This window comes from Lampetra planeri, chromosome 21 (assembly GCF_965212315.1).
Source record: "Lampetra planeri chromosome 21, kcLamPlan1.2.h2, whole genome shotgun sequence".
NCBI lineage: Eukaryota > Metazoa > Chordata > Hyperoartia > Petromyzontiformes > Petromyzontidae > Lampetra > Lampetra planeri.
This window is the reverse complement of record NC_136127.1, coordinates 12,641,521-12,658,089: the sequence shown is the minus strand read 5'-3', so window position 1 is coordinate 12,658,089 and position 16,569 is coordinate 12,641,521. Positions and strand designations below refer to the sequence as shown.

At 59.1% G+C, this 16,569-nt stretch overlaps 1 protein-coding gene across 3 annotated transcripts in view; it reads right to left on the bottom strand.

Annotated features, from left to right (window-relative positions):
- Positions 1-11: 11 nt before the first annotated feature.
- The window catches only part of LOC144724711 (unconventional myosin-X-like), a 29,314-nt gene continuing 12,756 nt past the window's right edge, over positions 12-16,569 (bottom strand). For all 3 annotated transcript variants that reach the window (XM_078604045.1, XM_078604048.1, XM_078604049.1), the window contains exons 6-23: positions 15,904-16,021; positions 15,297-15,564; positions 12,834-12,929; positions 12,108-12,201; positions 11,657-11,712; positions 11,114-11,256; positions 10,189-10,521; positions 9,938-10,095; positions 9,279-9,402; positions 8,464-8,779; positions 8,064-8,274; positions 7,144-7,283; positions 6,612-6,774; positions 5,520-5,751; positions 4,600-4,777; positions 3,832-4,057; positions 3,235-3,426; positions 12-2,463 (exon numbers count right to left, since the gene is read on the bottom strand). In XM_078604045.1, the coding sequence (XP_078460171.1) occupies positions 2,350-2,463; positions 3,235-3,426; positions 3,832-4,057; positions 4,600-4,777; positions 5,520-5,751; positions 6,612-6,774; positions 7,144-7,283; positions 8,064-8,274; positions 8,464-8,779; positions 9,279-9,402; positions 9,938-10,095; positions 10,189-10,521; positions 11,114-11,256; positions 11,657-11,712; positions 12,108-12,201; positions 12,834-12,929; positions 15,297-15,564; positions 15,904-16,021 (3,162 nt within the window). In that variant the 3' untranslated portion in view covers positions 12-2,349. The remainder of the gene's footprint in view (positions 2,464-3,234; positions 3,427-3,831; positions 4,058-4,599; positions 4,778-5,519; positions 5,752-6,611; positions 6,775-7,143; positions 7,284-8,063; positions 8,275-8,463; positions 8,780-9,278; positions 9,403-9,937; positions 10,096-10,188; positions 10,522-11,113; positions 11,257-11,656; positions 11,713-12,107; positions 12,202-12,833; positions 12,930-15,296; positions 15,565-15,903; positions 16,022-16,569) is intronic.

Here is a 16,569-nt window from a genome sequence, read left to right as displayed (position 1 = left end):
AAACCAACACGTTTCGATTTTATAGTTTTGTTTAATAAAGTTAACGTGCAAAATCCACCAACCTCTCGGCAACCTTTGTGTATTTAAATGGTAAGCCACAAATGAGCACAATATGCATGTAAAAATACTTTGTGCTTGGAAAAATATCAAACTTTCTACACTTTGTGTTAAACATGGCTTTAGTTATGGGATGTTGTCCTTGTGATTTGATTCATATATTTCCTTTGCGGCACTTGTCCAAATTTAGTGGTTGCAGTGTTCCCAGAAACCAATCACCAACAACTTTAGTGGAATATCAAATGTGCAACTCGGTACATATGCCGTGTCATTCACAAATCGTTACCACCGTCGTATACCACACCAATAGTATGGGAAGATCCCCATTCCCTGCTGATAACATTTACAAATCTGTACCATTCACACAATTTTTCTTACTGTGTCCATATTTACACTATTTACAATCCATTTGCCAGTGCAAGAGATTTTAACATGGTGTGGCTTTTCGCACCAATTTATATTCGAGTTTGAAGAAAAATCCATGCATAGACCTCGACTTCCCAATATTTCCTTCGGAATCTGTAAAACGTAAGTAAACGTCCCAGGTTACACTTGGACGTGTAATGCATTTTGATTTGTGCTCTGCAGCCCAGGTATCTACTGCCCTTGCGCTATCAGACCTGCAGCTTCATCCCATGAGGCCTGCCACTTTGGAATGGCCCATGTGATTTATGTCACTGCAAGCACTCGATCCATGTCTGCTTCGGAACCGATCTAACGGGAAAGCAGGCATCGCATTCGTGTGGTAAAGTTCAGCATTACTTATTTTTCACGTTCTTGGGTAAAAGTAAGGTGTGTTAAATACGTGGCACGTCGGAGGCATTGAAAGCCCTATTTGGCCCTTGGTAAGAACAATATTGCTTACCCCCTCGTCTACAGTAGAAACATCTCAACTTGAGGCTGTTCAATACAGCTCAACTCGTTCATGAATTAACTTTATTAACAATGCGAAGTGCTTTGTTTTAAACCCTAGATTTACTGCACACCACTTTTACACAATGGCTTTAACACTGCAAAGGCGAGCACCTCCATGTATCAGTCGCCGCCTACGCTCTATACACGCTCAACGCGGCGGTGCGTCGTTTGGGGAGTTTTCTAAGCGCGCAAACGGCGAACATTGATGGGAAAGTGTGGGGACACAGCCAGGTGAGGTGGCGACTCGGGACTGCAGATCGCGAGACGAGCGCGAGTACCGATCGCCCTTAATACTTTGCGCAGCAGCGAGCTCACGACGTTTTTGAGTTCAGATTTGTGTGGTTGCATGGAACGAGACCCGTGGTCGTTTGTGGAGCGTTAAAAAACGGCGGTGATCAAACCAGCAGGGGTCGCAACTCGGCGATTAAACATTGCCGAGTGTTTGCATTGAGCGCGGTGCGAGGTCTGTGTCCATGCCACAGCGTGTGGTGGTGGTGGGGGCTTGGAGCCGTTCCAAACACACGAGACCTCTTGTGCTTGTTGAGACTTGACGCCAAAGTTCCCCGGCCGGTTTTTGTTTTGATCAGCGGCGAGGGCGTGATGGGTTCGCCCCCTCTGTAATGTCAGGATTATTTCACGTCAGCGATGTTGGCAGTTGTGCCCGTGAAAATAACATGTTTTTGCTCAACAGTAACGTGAGACTCCCACGCAGTGACACCGGAGAGGTACACGTGGGCCACCGAAATGGGACCTTTAGATCAATGAAATAAATCTGCTTAAATTAGGTACGGAGGATCCGTGCGATAATGCTTTGTTGTAAACCACTTGTCAATGGTAAGATGCAAACATCTTGCAACAACTTGGAAGTTGATTGGCGTCGCTTCAAGTCCTTTCATGGCATGTGCTGCAATTACCTTATATTTGACTTCATTTAAAAACTCATCAATTCCATTTTCTGTCATTCCTTGCGTCCCATTCAAAAACACAATGCCCTCATGTTGGGCAGACATGGAATAAAAACATCACCCATGTGCCAAGCAGGCAAAGTTCAATTACTCGATGAGTCCGGTTGCATGGAAACAGCTGGGGGGTGGGGGAGTCGCCTCTGTCCTTACACGTGCCGCTGGATGGGAGGTCCTGGGAGGGTCTTTGTGACGTCAATGGCATAGCTGCGTCGTGCTGACCGTGGCTCTTCGGGCGTTCTCCTTCGTAGGAGATGCACAAGATTCCTTTGACGGCTGACGTTTTTTTACGGCCAGAGTAATCGACCACAAGGAAATGTTGAGCGATTTTGGTGGATCGGTCGACCGTGATCGCAGCTCTTCATAGTTACGTTGGGGAGATGACGCTTCCTCCCGTGCTCAAATCCCGACGCCCTCAGGGACAGGCGCTGCTCCAGCTGCCCTGGCTGCTGCACAGCGAGCGCTGCACATGGTGCCGCCGCACCAGGCGCGCCACGTACACCTTCATGAGCTTGGCGATCTCCACCACCTGCAGCGGAGAGACGAGTGCTCGGTTGACGCATTTGTGCGTGCGGCATTTTCTGTCGCCCTACAGCAACCAACCCCTTAATGTCACCTGCACCTCCCATGAGCACAGCTAAGTGCATACGACAAGAGTGACGGTGCAGTGACTTTTCTCCGGTGCTGTGGTGCACCTGACATTAACATTTAGGATGCGTGGCATGCGCCTCCGAGACACTTGGCCAGGAGGGGAGATTTTAGTTTGGTTGTGTCTTTCGTAATCCCTGGTGGTTTGGTTACAGAGCTCACATGCTCACCAGGTTTTGAGCCTACATAGCAATTGGATGGGGGACCACCACGCACAAACGGGTTATAGGCTGCACCCATTTTTGAATGCTTATGCACTGGGTTACATTTTTACATTCATAAAAATCTCAAACGGTCTCTGGCGTGGAAGGGTCAGGCAGTCGTGCCATCAAGAAATGGTGTTTTGTAAAATGACCTTTCTGCAACGGATCCACGTACCACAAGCTTTGAACCACTGCTCTAGGGGCCGTCGAGAGCTCTTCGTAGAGGCCCTTCCGCCAGCAGTGGCGTGAGCAGGCAATTGCAGGGCTACACCTTTACTTTCTAACTCAATTTCTTGGGTGAATAAATGCTATCAATTACATAAGCAGCCACAACATTTTGATGGGTAGAGGTCAACTGCCCCTTTGGTTCCCCACCTGGGCGGGCCTCTGGTGAGCGATGCGCGAATGTTTTTTTCCGTCACGGCCTGGCCCGACAGTGCCGCCCTCACCTGCGCGGTGCGGAAGGCAAGCGTGCGGCTGCGCGTGGCCACGCGGTACACGCCGGCCTCGGGAGAACCGAACGCCAACACGTGCTCGTACGGGATGGTCTCGATGGGCACGGCGTCTCCGCGGCAGTACACGTTGAGCGCGCGTGCGCCCACGCCCAGCCACAGCTCGTGCGGGAACCCGCCCTCAACGCACTGCGAGACGAGAGGACGCGACGCGCACACGGGTAACGTGACGACGCGCCGCGACGTGGAGTTACATCGCGACTTCAGTGCGTGTCAGAAAACTGAGACAGCCGGAGTAGCGACATAGTGGCCCGTGGGCCCAGGTGCAGTTGCACCGCCTGCACACTTCACAGCTACACTTGAGAAGCTATGGAGCGTGTGGCGTAGCTCCTCTATACACCGAGCCACCAAACAACATTCCCTTCCAGCAACACGCCCTACTCAAGCCCACTTTGCTTCACGTTCGGAACGACGTCTCCAACTAACGTGCTCATATTCTTGACCGTCCACGCTTCTTTGCGCACATTTGTCACGTTTGTTAAATTCACCCCAACGCGCAAATCGGTCTGCGTCGCTCGACGCCACGCGACTCGCCTCGACATCGAAGACCGTGGAGCCGTATCCGGGCCACTCGCGCACCAGCGCCATGTACCGCGCCATGGCCTGCTCCTGCCCCACGCCCTGCAGGCGCAGCCACGCGCTCGCGATGCCGGCGCGCGCCGCCGCCAGCGCCTCGGGGAGCGCCGCCAGCTCCTCGCCGCCGGGTCCGCACGGCCCCACGACCCCGCTGAACGACGAGGTTCTGCTGTCCCCCCCACAGCTGTGGGCGAGCAAGAGGCAAGGAAAGTTCGACGTGAGCGTCCGCGTACGACGGTGCGCGGGCAGTCTCGTGGCCGTGGTGGCAACGATCGGACGGTCATTGAGACGACGAGCTTCTTGAGTTCGCATCGGAGGCAATGATGATGCGTCATTTATGGAAACGTGTTTTTGCAATAAAGACTTGATGATGACCGGTCAGTTGTGCCGACAAGTTGCTTTTTCAGGGAAGTTCTCGCGATGATGAACACCGGTCAGTCAGTGAGAGGACAAGTTTTGAACTGACGATGACATTGGAATGTGCAAAAGCTGTGAGATGCAGTATTCTTATGGCGATTTCAATTGCGTTGACCATGACTTGTGGGCCAGCGATAACACCGACCGAAGGATGAATTTAACATTGAAAGTTCGGGCGCGGTGGAGTGTGGAATGGTGGGGATGTGGGCTGCTTGCGGTTGAGCGCAGCGTTGTCAATACGGCGTGGTTGCACGTGACGCGGTGGGCTTGGGCAGGACACGTCGCTAGACGGGACAACGGTGCACGCACATGGATCCATCCGGGCACGAGCCGGCATCGGGAGGCTTGGATCGACGGAGCAAGGAGCGGAGCAATGAGCGGCGCACGGCGCTTCCCAGGAGGCCCTGCGGTCGGCGCTCTCCCGACACCAGCGAGGAGGCCGAGGAGGCCACGGAGGAGCCCGGCCCTCGCGACGAGGCATCGGCTCCTGGGGGAGGGGGATGTGTCGCCGCAGCGGGTGACGCCACGCGGCGAGTTTGCAGAGAGAGACGCCAGCATGGTGGCAGCGCTAGCCATGAGCAAGCAAAGCGAATGCTGTTGGTGCAGTCGATAGTGACCGTGCTGAGCCCCATTTAATCGCGGGCGGCCGAAATCTGGGTTCAGAGCCAAGATCTGAGTGGTGCCAGCTCAGCACGGTGAACTCCGAGCCACCCGGCTACCTCAGACTTGAACATTCATCCTAATCCCTGTGTGCAGCTGCTGGGGCTACGGACACTTAAGTCCTGGAGTTGCAACTCCATTTCAATGCTGTCCAGAACATGAGACTAAAATCAACTGGTAAAAATATCTCGTGATGTCATCTAGAAAACAACGTTAAGCGATTTCCTATTCAAATTAGCATAGTGGCATTGTTTACAGCCCTGGGCCGTTAGTGGAAATTCCCCGTCCTGATGATGATGGGTTAAGTCTATAGAAAAACACCGTTGACTTTTTCACAAAGTGGTACTCATTTATTGACCCGGAGAGATGATGGCCGAGTCAACCCCCAACCAGGATTACGAACTTGGCGAGCAACCCTCACTCTACCGCTGTGGCCACCTTGCCACGGGGGCAAGGTGGGAAGGGGCGGCCATTGCCCCTCTCAAACGGTGGTCGCCGCGGTAACAACGAGAGCAGTGCCCTTCGTGCTGCCGGTGCCGCGACAATTTGCGTCGGCGCGCCGCCCTTACCGGCGCTCGCCTCCTCGGCGCGCGCGGCCCACGGGCGCTGGGCGGCCAGGCGGGCCCGGAGCCGTCCCACGGGGTACACGGCGTGCACGTTGGCCGGGTGGAGCGCGTCCGGCAGGGCCCCCTGCGGCCCGGCCTGCAGGTCGCCGTGCTCGTACTGCAGGCGCAGCGCCGCCAGCTGCCAGAGCGCCGCGTCGCGCAGCGGCAGCGAGCCCTGCACCGCGCTCTCGTGCGCCTGGGCGACGCAACGACAACAAACGCGCCGCTTGCTTTCATCGGAACGCATCTCGGGCCAAATTTGACTAAATAAATTTTTTCAAAAGTGTTCTGCCCTCGGTCTCGCACGCGAGAGGGCCACACAACACACCAGCATTTCGTGCTACTCCATCAACGTATTGTCTAGAGCCAGACAATTATTTTCCAGTAGCATTCCAATAAGCTAGCAAACTGGACTGGTTTTGACATTCTGACTCTCAACAGCAGTCAGGCCTGTTACAAAAAAACTACATTTTGCTGACGAGGCTCAGAATACCAAAGCCGGCCGAGTGTTTCCTTAAGCAAACGCTGTTTGACAACACCGTCTGGCTACGCAGGCGTAGCCCAAGCAGGGCATCCCGCAAGGTGCCACAGTCCACAGCAGCCATCCCAGGTTAGCGCTCACGAGCTCTCAAAAATACCTCACCGAGTCCTACATGGAAGTGGATTACACCCCCGCACTATCCCTGTTATCAGATGGAACCCCCCCCCCCCATTCTCTGTGCTCCCCAGTGGCGTGAACCGCGGGATTGCGTCTGTACGAGCGTGCGCGTGTGTGTGTGCGAGTGTGTCTGCGAGTGTGCGCACACACGTGTGTGAGTGCGCACGACTCGGCCTCAAACGAGAACCTGGTGCGGCGTGTAAACATCGCCACTGGGGAGACAATGGCACCGGGCGTGGTGCTGGCCACCCACCCAATCGTGTGCCGTTCCGGTCTTCATAGGTGCTCGCTAACAGCACTTGCCCCAACAGTCTGTTCAGGCTATACGGGTGATATGTCTTTTGTGTGCATGTGCGAGTGTGTGCGCACGGGTCCGTGCGTGCGAGTGCGCGTCTCACGTGCTCGAACATGAAGACGAACTCGACGCTGTCGGGAGCCACGCGGTCGGGGTCCAGGAAGCAGTAGATGCGGAAGCACAGACGCCACGGCACCACCTCCTCGCCCCCACTGCTCCCATCGGCACCGTCGCCGCTGCCGGGCGGACTGCTGCCGGTGCCGGTGCTGCGGGGATGCCAGCGCCGGTTACGCATCCCGGTGACCGCCACGGAGGCAACGTCCGACAACTCAACCACCTCGCATGCAACCAGTACGTGGCCTCGACAAATACAGCCACCACGTGGGCGACCCCGCATCACCAGCCTCCATTAAACCAACCATTATCGATAACAACCACATCACACGCAAGCACAGACAACAGGAAAACGGAGAGGCCAAGGCACACGGAGACGCACGCACTGTGGATCACGTTTAAAATGTATACAGACTCCCTCCACGACCACCGTGATTACGATGACGGTGATTACGATGATGACGACGGTGATTACGATGACGGTGATTACGATGCAACTGTGGGTGCCGGTGCCGCCTGACCTGTCGAAAGAGGCGAGCACGTCGGCCACCAGCGTGTGTCCCTCGATGGCGCGCCCCTCGTCCGCCCCGCGCTGCGCGAACAGCGCGAACACGTTGCGCGTGTCCTCCATGGCGAGGCCGCTCAGCAGCTTGTCCACCACCTGCACGCGGCGCCACGCCGGCACGCACAGCGCCTCAAGCCGCCCGTCTCGTCGTTATCGTCGCCTGGGCTTCCCCTGGGACTCGCGAGCGATTGGGAACGCTGCGATTTGATCGCGGAAATTTTTTGTAGCATTCACGGCCGAAGTGCGGGAGAGAAACGATGATCCGTGGAGAGGTCTCGGAACGAGGTGCGGATATTTCCCCTCGACCCCACCCCCACCCCGACAGACCGCGAGGCTTTGTTTGAATGGAAGGAAGCGCCCAATTCAATGCGTTTTCCAGCCAAGTCCACAGTTTCGTGGAGTCCATTTCAATTAGTGAGTCCCGTGACCACTGTGACCTCTTTGCCAAACTCGTAGCCCTGGGACTCGCTGGGCCTCGGTCGCTTCGTCCCCCCGTGCTCGGCCGCGTCACAGCGCAGCCGTGCTGTGGTGCTGCCCCCCCCCTTCCCTCTCTCTTCCCCCGTGTCCCTCCTGAGAGTTACATTTAGATGCTGTGTACAATCAAATGAGGGCAGCCTGCACTGGGGTGTTTGCCAAATCCCTTTTTCGGACGCATTCTGTGCACGAGAACATCGGGGGAGCTTCCCTGAGAAAGGCCACACGCACAAGGGGGTCCCCCGTGCAGGTGAGTGCACGGACCCCACTTGCTGTCCTGCAACCCTCCGGCCGCCTCGAGCCAAGCGAGTCTGGGAAGGGGGATCCCGCAGACGGATCTCCGCGCGATCCACCGACCCTCGCCCCAAAAGCGGCGCCGGGCGTGCGTTCCGCGTCTCTGACCTCGGCGGCCGTGGTGTGGCTGGTGACGGAGACGCGGCACCGCCCGCCGCCCTGGCAGTGCACGGTGACGCTCATCTCCGCGCCGGCGGCCACGGCGCGCAGCTCCTCCCGCGACGGCGCCGCGCAGTCGCGCCCCCGCGTGCGCCGCAGCGCGTCGAGCGCGAAGCCGGCGCAGCGCGCGACGGCGGCGTCGCCGTGCCGGTCCCGCGCCCTGCGAGCGCGCGACGGAGACACGGCGGGGGTGGGGGGGGGCGCAAAGGTTGGAAACCGCTGACCGAGAGGATACGGCCTCGAAGGGTCTTGGTACAAGCCTTGTCGTAAAAAGGCCTTCAGGCATCGTGGCTTTTGGCCTCGTGGGTGCCGGGCCTCGACTCCCCAGGCTGTTGCACTGCACTCTCACCGCTTGAGATGGAAGCGCACGTATCGCAGGACGGGCGGGCTGGGCCGAATAGAGCAGCTCGCACAGGCGAGCAGCTCCCAGCACCGGCGCAGCTCTCCCGTCGTCGCCGCGTCGGCGGCGGCCTCGCGCTCACCCAGCGCCGTCTGCTTCACGAGCTGGCAGTAGGCCTCGTCCTGCAGGGGCCGCTGCGCCAGGCAGGCCCGCAGCACGGCCTGGTACGCCGGCAGGGGGTCGTCCAGCGCGCCCAGGCCCCGCACGATGTTGAACATGTGCACCGCGGCGTCCTGGATCGAGTCCGGGCTCGACCCTCCGGGCCCTGCGGTCCCGCGGGAGACAAGATCGTCCGTGTTCGTTACACTCCCTCGCGTGGATTACGCCTCGAGGGGGAACCTCGCGCTGACCGGGGCGCCGCGGGGCGCCGATCGTGGAGCAGACGTGCGGCAGGCGCAGCAAACACGCCGTGACGTGCACACAGACAATTACACAACGCGCAGCAGGGTGCATGTTTATACGATGACAAATACAAGTGTGAGTGGACCACATGGGGGAGTCTTGTTTTACAGTGGATGTTTGTATCTCTTTGTGTGCGTGTACTTGCCCAAACAGCCTCACTATGTAGTCCCCGTGCATCTCTGTGCATGTACATCTGTGTGTCTCTGTGTGTGTCCCTATGTGCCTGTCCCTGCATATACCTCCGTGTGTCTGTCTCTACGTGCGTCCGTCTCCGCATGTGTCTCTCTCTGCGTGTCTGTCTCTGCGTGTCTGTCTCTGCGTGTGTCTCTGTGTGTCTGTCTCCGCGTGCCGCGAGCCCTCACTCCGTAGGCCCGAGTCGCCATGCGGCAGCGGCAGGAGCGGCGAGCACAGCGCATGCCGCGAGTGGCGCAGGATGGGGTTCCGCGCGTACGTCTGCTCCACCGCCACGGCGTCCCCGCTCACCGCCTGCACCGCACCGACAAACGGAGACACCGCCGGCGCCTCGGTGAGGGGACGCCGGCTTCTCAAGCGGTGTCGCTGCACCAGAGCCCCCCTGGCTGGCGAATGAGTTGATTTTGTCGAACCAGTTGAGAACTCAAAAGAGACCAGGATGAAGTCTCGTTTGCGAGAGTGACCCGGGGCATTAGTCCGGCAGTCGAGGGCGATGATTGCTGATGCGGTTTTTAATCTCAGCGGAGTAATCGGCGGTGTAATATTTTTACTTGGGATAGCCGACGCGGGCACGCGATGGCTCACTCTTGTCGATGGCGTCACGGGATCTTTAACGTCCATCGTGAGTGAAGCGGCCGGCGTGTGGTAGCAGTCGTATTTAGTAAGGTTGTTACATGCGTAGTAATAACCAGGGCAGCTTCTGGATTAGAACCGCGAGCCTCCGCGACGAGCGGTGAACGTGCCACCGCTCGCTAGGCCGCGTCACCGTCGTGAATTTGAAACTCGCCGAATATAATTTTCTGGTGGCAGGCAAGGCCCACGTACACACCTCGATGTGCCGTAGGAGCCGGAGGGTCGGCGTGGTGCCGGGCGGCCTGGCCAGCACCACCGTGTGGATGGCCCCGGCCCAGCGGGAGGCCTCGGTGAGCAGCCCCGTGTAGAGCCGGTAGACGAGGCTGGAGCCGTGCACGCTCACCAGCCAGTAGCCTGTGCACACAAAGACCCCCCGCGTGGCCTTCAACAAAACTTGGGGCAAGTGCTGTTCGCGAGTAGCGGCTGAAGAAGACGGCGGATCTTCACCTGCGCTGTCCTGCTGCCTCACGTGCGCCCGCTGCTGCTGCTGCTGCTGCCTCTGCTGCTGCTGGCCCTGCTGCAGGCTGGGCTGCGTCACGGTGCACTGCCCGGTGAGGAGGAACGAGCTGATCTTGGCGGCGCCGCGCTCCGAGGTGCGGTAGACGTCGAGCGAGCTCTCGGTGAGCACCACCCAGCGCCGCTTGAGTGCGGCGGCGTCGCCGGCGGCGGGTGCCGGGGCGCTACCGGTGGCGGCGGCGGTAGCGCCGCGGAGACGCATGGAGCGACGGCGGGACGAGTGCTGTCTCGCGCTGGGGCTGGCCACCTCCATGTAGAGCCAGCCTGCGTGGGCGGGGGAGGGGAGCGCGAGGGAAGCGGGGGCGGGGGGGGCGGGGGAGGGGGCGAGGGAGGGGGGGGCAGGGGAGGGGGAGGGGTGCGAGTTGAGGCCACTCCACGAGGAAACGAAGACGCGGCACGGAGAGGGAGGAGAGAGCCACGCTCAGGGCCACGCGCTTAGCAGCGGCGTCTGTTGAGGCGAGCGATACCTGAACCGGTCCTGAACCTCACCGGGGTCAACTCAAGCCATAAATTAGCACACGGTGCGATGTGTGTACGCATCGGCACTGGGAAGACAAAGGCGGCCGGGCGTGGGTCTACCCACACGACCCCTTTTTGTTTGCCGTGCCGGCCTTAATAGGTGCTCGCGAAAAGAACTTGGCCCCAATGGCCAACTTTTTTTTTTGGGTCGTTGGAAGCTTGGAGTAGGCACGTGACTAGCAGCCACAGCGAGCGGTCTAATTGATACGGCACGCCGTGATGATCTATTTTCCAGGTTTCCGACCTGCCTGGAATTAAGCCGCGAGAGTTGAGGCTACGCGGTGGGAACCTTCGTCTGTGTCTGCGTGCGAGCGAGAGGTCGGCGGTTCGCCCACACCTCTGACGACGAACTCCTGGCCCTGCACGCGCGCGTCGCCCTTGCTGCGCTGCAGCAGCGACATCCAGGTGAGCGCTTCACGCGGCGACTCCGCGGAGAAGCGCAGCATCCGCCCGCCGCTCAGCACCGAGAACCGGCAAGCCCTGGTCGCCCGCATCGGCGACACGCAGGAGACACGCAGGAGACACGCAGGAGACAAACGGAGCGGTCACAATACTCTTTGAGTGGAGAAATGGCAACAGAGGCTCCCTGTCCCCGATCCCACCGGAGAACCTTCTGGGGATTAATCTCTGGCTTAGAGACATCGATCCACGTCAAGTCGGATCCACGCGTCTCAGAGCAGATGCGCCCACCACCACCACCGTCACAAGCGGCAGGTCAAAGAAATCCTGGCGTGAGATTGCGTAAATGCTGGCCAGACCATCGTAGAGACTCCCAGAAATTGTGCATGGTGCAGGCAACGAATCCGGTTTCTCACGGACGACCGATTGAGCGGGAAGAGGCGTTAGATGTAGAAGAGACGCCAGGTGTTTGTGCAGTCACCTTTCTGGATTTTCTGAAGCGCAGACCGCGTCGATCATCCCCACGTCCAACGTTTCCTGAGAGCAGGAAAACAACAACAACAACTCCTTAGATCAGGGTCGTGGGAAGGGATCGGGTCAGAAAGTTTAGAGGCGCGAGAACGTCGGCTCAGACGGCCAGGGAGACGCGTCACAAGAAGAAGAGAGGAAAACCGCACGGGAAGAAGTCGATGGAGGATGACGCACCAGGGCAGCGAGCAGGAGGCCCGTCTAGAAAGAGGTGCTTCGAAGAGGTGAACCAGGATGTGAAGGACTGCTGAATGGATGTCGAGATGGCTCAGGACAGGATTGGGCCTGGATAGACCAAGACGGCGGAGCTGCGTGAGCGGGGAGGAGAGGAATCGGGGAGCTCTCCGCGTCTCCTTTCACTCGCGCGCCGCGACTGTCGTGCCGGCACGTGCCGCACCACTCACCACGGCGTTGTCGGGGTTGGCGAGCTCGTTACGCATCTCCCGCAGCTCGGCGAGCGACGCCGAGTGCACGCGGCTCAGCACGCTGAACCACTCGCTGTGCGCACACGGGCACACGGGTACACACACACACGGGTACACACACACACGGGTACGCACGCACACACACACGGGTACACACACACGGATATGCACACACACGGGTACGCACACACACACGGGCACACACATGGGTACACACACACACACACACGGGTACACACACACGGGTACACACGCACACACACACGGGTGCACACACACATGGGTACACACACACGGGTACACACGCACACACACACGGGTACACACACACACACGGGTACACACGTACACATAGGATGAGAGTGAACGAGGGCACACACGTGCGGAGACAAATATCTGTCGTGCAGCGTCTTCAGGCTGTTGGAGCAAGTGCTGTCATCAGCCGATGAAGGCCGGCACTGCGCACAAGGGGGTGGTGGTTTAGCCGGCACCGCGCCGGCCGCCTCGTCTCGATTGATCTACGCTGACCTCGGGGAGGCCTGGGACCGGATCAGATGTCCGCCACTTGTGTTGGCCGCGACTGGGAATCGAACTCGTGTTGACGAGTCCGTGGTGCAGTGCGTGGACCTGGGTTCCAACCCAGCGCCTTGGCGGTGCCGGCTCAACTTTGCGATGTTGTCGTGGACTTTTCCCGAGGTCACTCACCTGGACTCCTCGGGGGAGTCGGCACGGAGGTGGTGAACGCGCTCCGGCAGCACCACGTCGATTCCGTTCTCGCTCTCCGGGTTGTCCACGATGGCTCTGCACACGCACACACACACACACACGCACACATGCACACACACGCGCACACGCACGCACACACACGCGCACACACGCGCACACAACAACAACAACAACAACCGCCATTCGCCACTAAGTGGCGGTGACGTCACCACGACGCTTGTGCCAGGCCATGTGCACCTTGAGGCCACGTGAAGTGTCGAACGCCCGCTGGCAGGAGGTCACGGGGCAGACCCAGGTGCCACGGGTCGACTGACCGAGATGACCGAGATGACTGGCTGATGCACCACCTGTGCCCCCTACTGTGCCAACTTGCTGTGCTTTAGCCACCCGGCGCTCCGCTCGTTGTTGTGAGCGTCGCTCCTCCGCCCTCCGTTGTTGTTGGAGGGCGACTGCCTCCAACTGCCCAGTAGCGTCCTTCACGAGCCTCCTCCACTGAGGCCGATCTTGACACCGCTGGTACCAGTCATCGGCAAGTCCACTCAGCTCCACGTCCTCCTGTACCACATCACTCCATCTCTTCTCTAGCCCGTGCCGCGCCCGTTTAGCCCCCTCGATCCGGCCGAACAAAAGCTGTTTAGGCATGCGGTGGCTGGGCATGCGGGCTACATGACCCAGCCAACGCAGCCTTGCCTGCCGGAGGAGCTCACTGATGGGACTTTGCCCAGATCTTTCAAGGACTTGTGAGCTCCTCACACAATCCAGCCTGGTCAAACCCAGGATGGATCGTAGGCAGGCCAGCCTAAATGTTTCCAACCGGCGAAGATGCTCCACTAGGGGGGTCCACGTTTCGCAAGCGTAGAGAAGGGAGGGAATGACCGTGGCCGAGAAGACCTGAAGCTTCGTGCGGAGCGACAGACCAGGTAGCTTCCACACAGCGTTACGCAACCGATGAAAAGATATTGCCGCTCGACTGATTCGGAGTGAGACCTCTGCTGATAAACTGGAGCTGGTCATGAGCACACTGCCCAGGTATGGGAAACTCTCTACTCTCTCCACAACTGCCCCATCACCGATTGGGAGTTGTGGGGGCGGAGTGCCCGATGGTACAAAATACCCAGGCAGGTGCTTAGTTTTGGTGGGGCTGATGGTAAGGCCCCACCTCTTAGTGGCACACTCCAGCCTCAGCAGCAGCGTCTCCAACTCCTCTTCTGAATGAGCAGCTATTACCAAATCATCGGCATACATAACGTGGTTGACCAATAGGGAGCCATCCCTTGATCGCACCCGGGCGTCGATCAGCCTCCCATTATATCTGTACCAAATGGTAATTCCCCCGGTACAGCTATTGAAGGCTTCACGAACTACGCAGTCGAAATAGATGTTAAATAATGTGGGAGCCAGAGGACATCCCTGTCGCACCCCAAGGTGTACAGGGAAAGGCTCCGACTCCCGGCCACGTAGTTTTACCCGGGCCCGCTCACCATCATGAAGGTCCTTAATGATCGTGAGCAGAGGGTCAGGGACTCCGAAAGCACGAAGAACAACCCAGAGCCCAGTCCTACTGATGGTATCATAGGCCTTGACCAGGTCAATAAAGCAGAGATGTAGGTCTTTTTGGAATTCCCTACACCTCTGCTGTAGCAGACGGACAGAAAATATGGCATCTGTGCAGGACCGCCCTTTCCTGAAACCACATTGGGGCTCCGCAAGCCTCTCCTCAGCATGCCTAGCAAGGCGATGTTGAATAATCCTTGCCAGGACCTTACCCGGCACACTGAGGAGTGAGATGCCCCTGTAGTTGTTACAGTCTGTGCGGTCCCCCTTCTTAAAGAGGGGGACCACCAGGGCATCCTTCCAGTCCTGCGGAACCCGTCCAGTGGTCCAGACTGTTGTTATGATGTCATATAGGGCAGTCTGTGCACAAACGCCACCCTCCCTCAGCATTTCGCCTGGGAGATCATCTCTGCCCGGTGCCTTCCCTGGTCTCAGACTCCGGATCGCCCTCAGTACTTCCTCAACAGCCGGTACCTCAGCCAGCCACTCACAGGGGGTGACCTCTTCCAATATTTGAGGCACCGCAGCCTCAGCAGGGTTATCCCCACTTTGTGCCATGATGTTTTCCTGGCTGAGAGATTTTCCCTCCCCCAGGACCTCACAGAAATGCTCAGCAAATCTGCAAACCTGTTCCTGGGGGTCGGAGATTGGATCACCGTTTTTTCCTCTAATGATGGTAATAGGTGTGGCGCTGCAGGTTACTTTTTTGACACACACACACACGCACACACACACACGCACACAGCCAAGCGTCACAGTTGGCTGCTGGGCGCACGTCGTCAATGTTCCACGTGCGTACCGCTGCGAGCGAAGGTACCCCCCCTCCACCCGGACCTCACGGACAGACGGACGGGACAGACAGACAGGGCGAGGAATCCGCACTCGTACTTGGCCTTGAGGATCTCCAGGACGCCCCGCGGGCGCTGCTGCTTGTCGCTGTCGTAGCACAGCAGCGCGTCGCGCCGCAGCACGAACCAGCGGCGCTTCCAGACGGCGCCGCGAGCCCCGGGGGCCCTCGCGGCACCGCCGCCATCACCGCCGCCCTGCAGCTTGAGCAGCCAGCCGGCCTTGAGCGAGTCCTGCTTGGTGCGGAACCACATGAAGGTGTCGCCGCGGAGCACGCACCAGCGCCGCTTCCACAGCCCCATCGGCCCGCCTGCACAGTGGGACGGTGGCACGGGGTGGCACGCACAGACGTCTCTCATGGCCAACACCAGCGACGATTATCTAAACCGATACTGGGCCTCCCCTAGGTCGACTCGGCCTCTAATGAGCACCTGGTGCGGTGCGTAAAAACATCGGCGCTTGGGAGACAACGGCGGGCGGGCGTGGTGCTGGCCACCCACCCCCCAATGTGCCGTGCCGGCCTTCACAGGTGCTACTCGCTGGCAGCACTTGCCCCAACGGTCCGTTAAGGCTACACGGGGGATCTTTGCCGCGTGCGTGGTGGCGGGCGTCGCGGAGTGGGGGTGTGGTGGGGTGGTGCGCCGCTCACTGCGCATGCTCAGGTGGCTCGAGTGGTAGGGCCGCACGCCGGCACCGCTCGTCACGCAGCCGCGGCGCGACGCCAGGATCTCGTCTTCGTCCGGGGCACCGTCCGAGTCCTCGAACAGCTGCACGCAAAGACAGAGATCCCCCGTGCAGCCTTCACGGACCGTCGGGGCAAGGGCACGTTCGAATGCAGGCACGGCGCGCGCGAGGCGGCGGTGCGGCCGGTACCGCACCCGGCCTCCTTAGGTCCCCCCGTGTTGACGTTTACACGTCACACCGGATACTCGTTTAAGACCGAGTCGACCGAGGGGGAGGCCCAAGACCAGTTCAGATATTGGTGAGCGGGAATCGAACTCGGCCCGCCAGGTTCGCAGTACGCAAACCGATCGGTATTGGCCGTAGGAACGTCTCCCCGAGGTGGTCACCGTCGCTCACGGACTCGCGGTGCGACAATCCATCCGGTTCCTGCACACGAGCCGACACGATCGCTCCGGCCCCCCACAAACACAACCCCCTCTACCTACCTCCCGGGCGAGCGACGAGCCTCTTCAACCCTCCTCTGCACATGCTCTACGTTTTTGATGCGGAAGGAAGGAGGGCAGAGGACCCAAGAGGAGGACAGAGAAGATTGCGGCCAGGAACCCGCCGAGCGCCAGACAAGAGCGGTGTT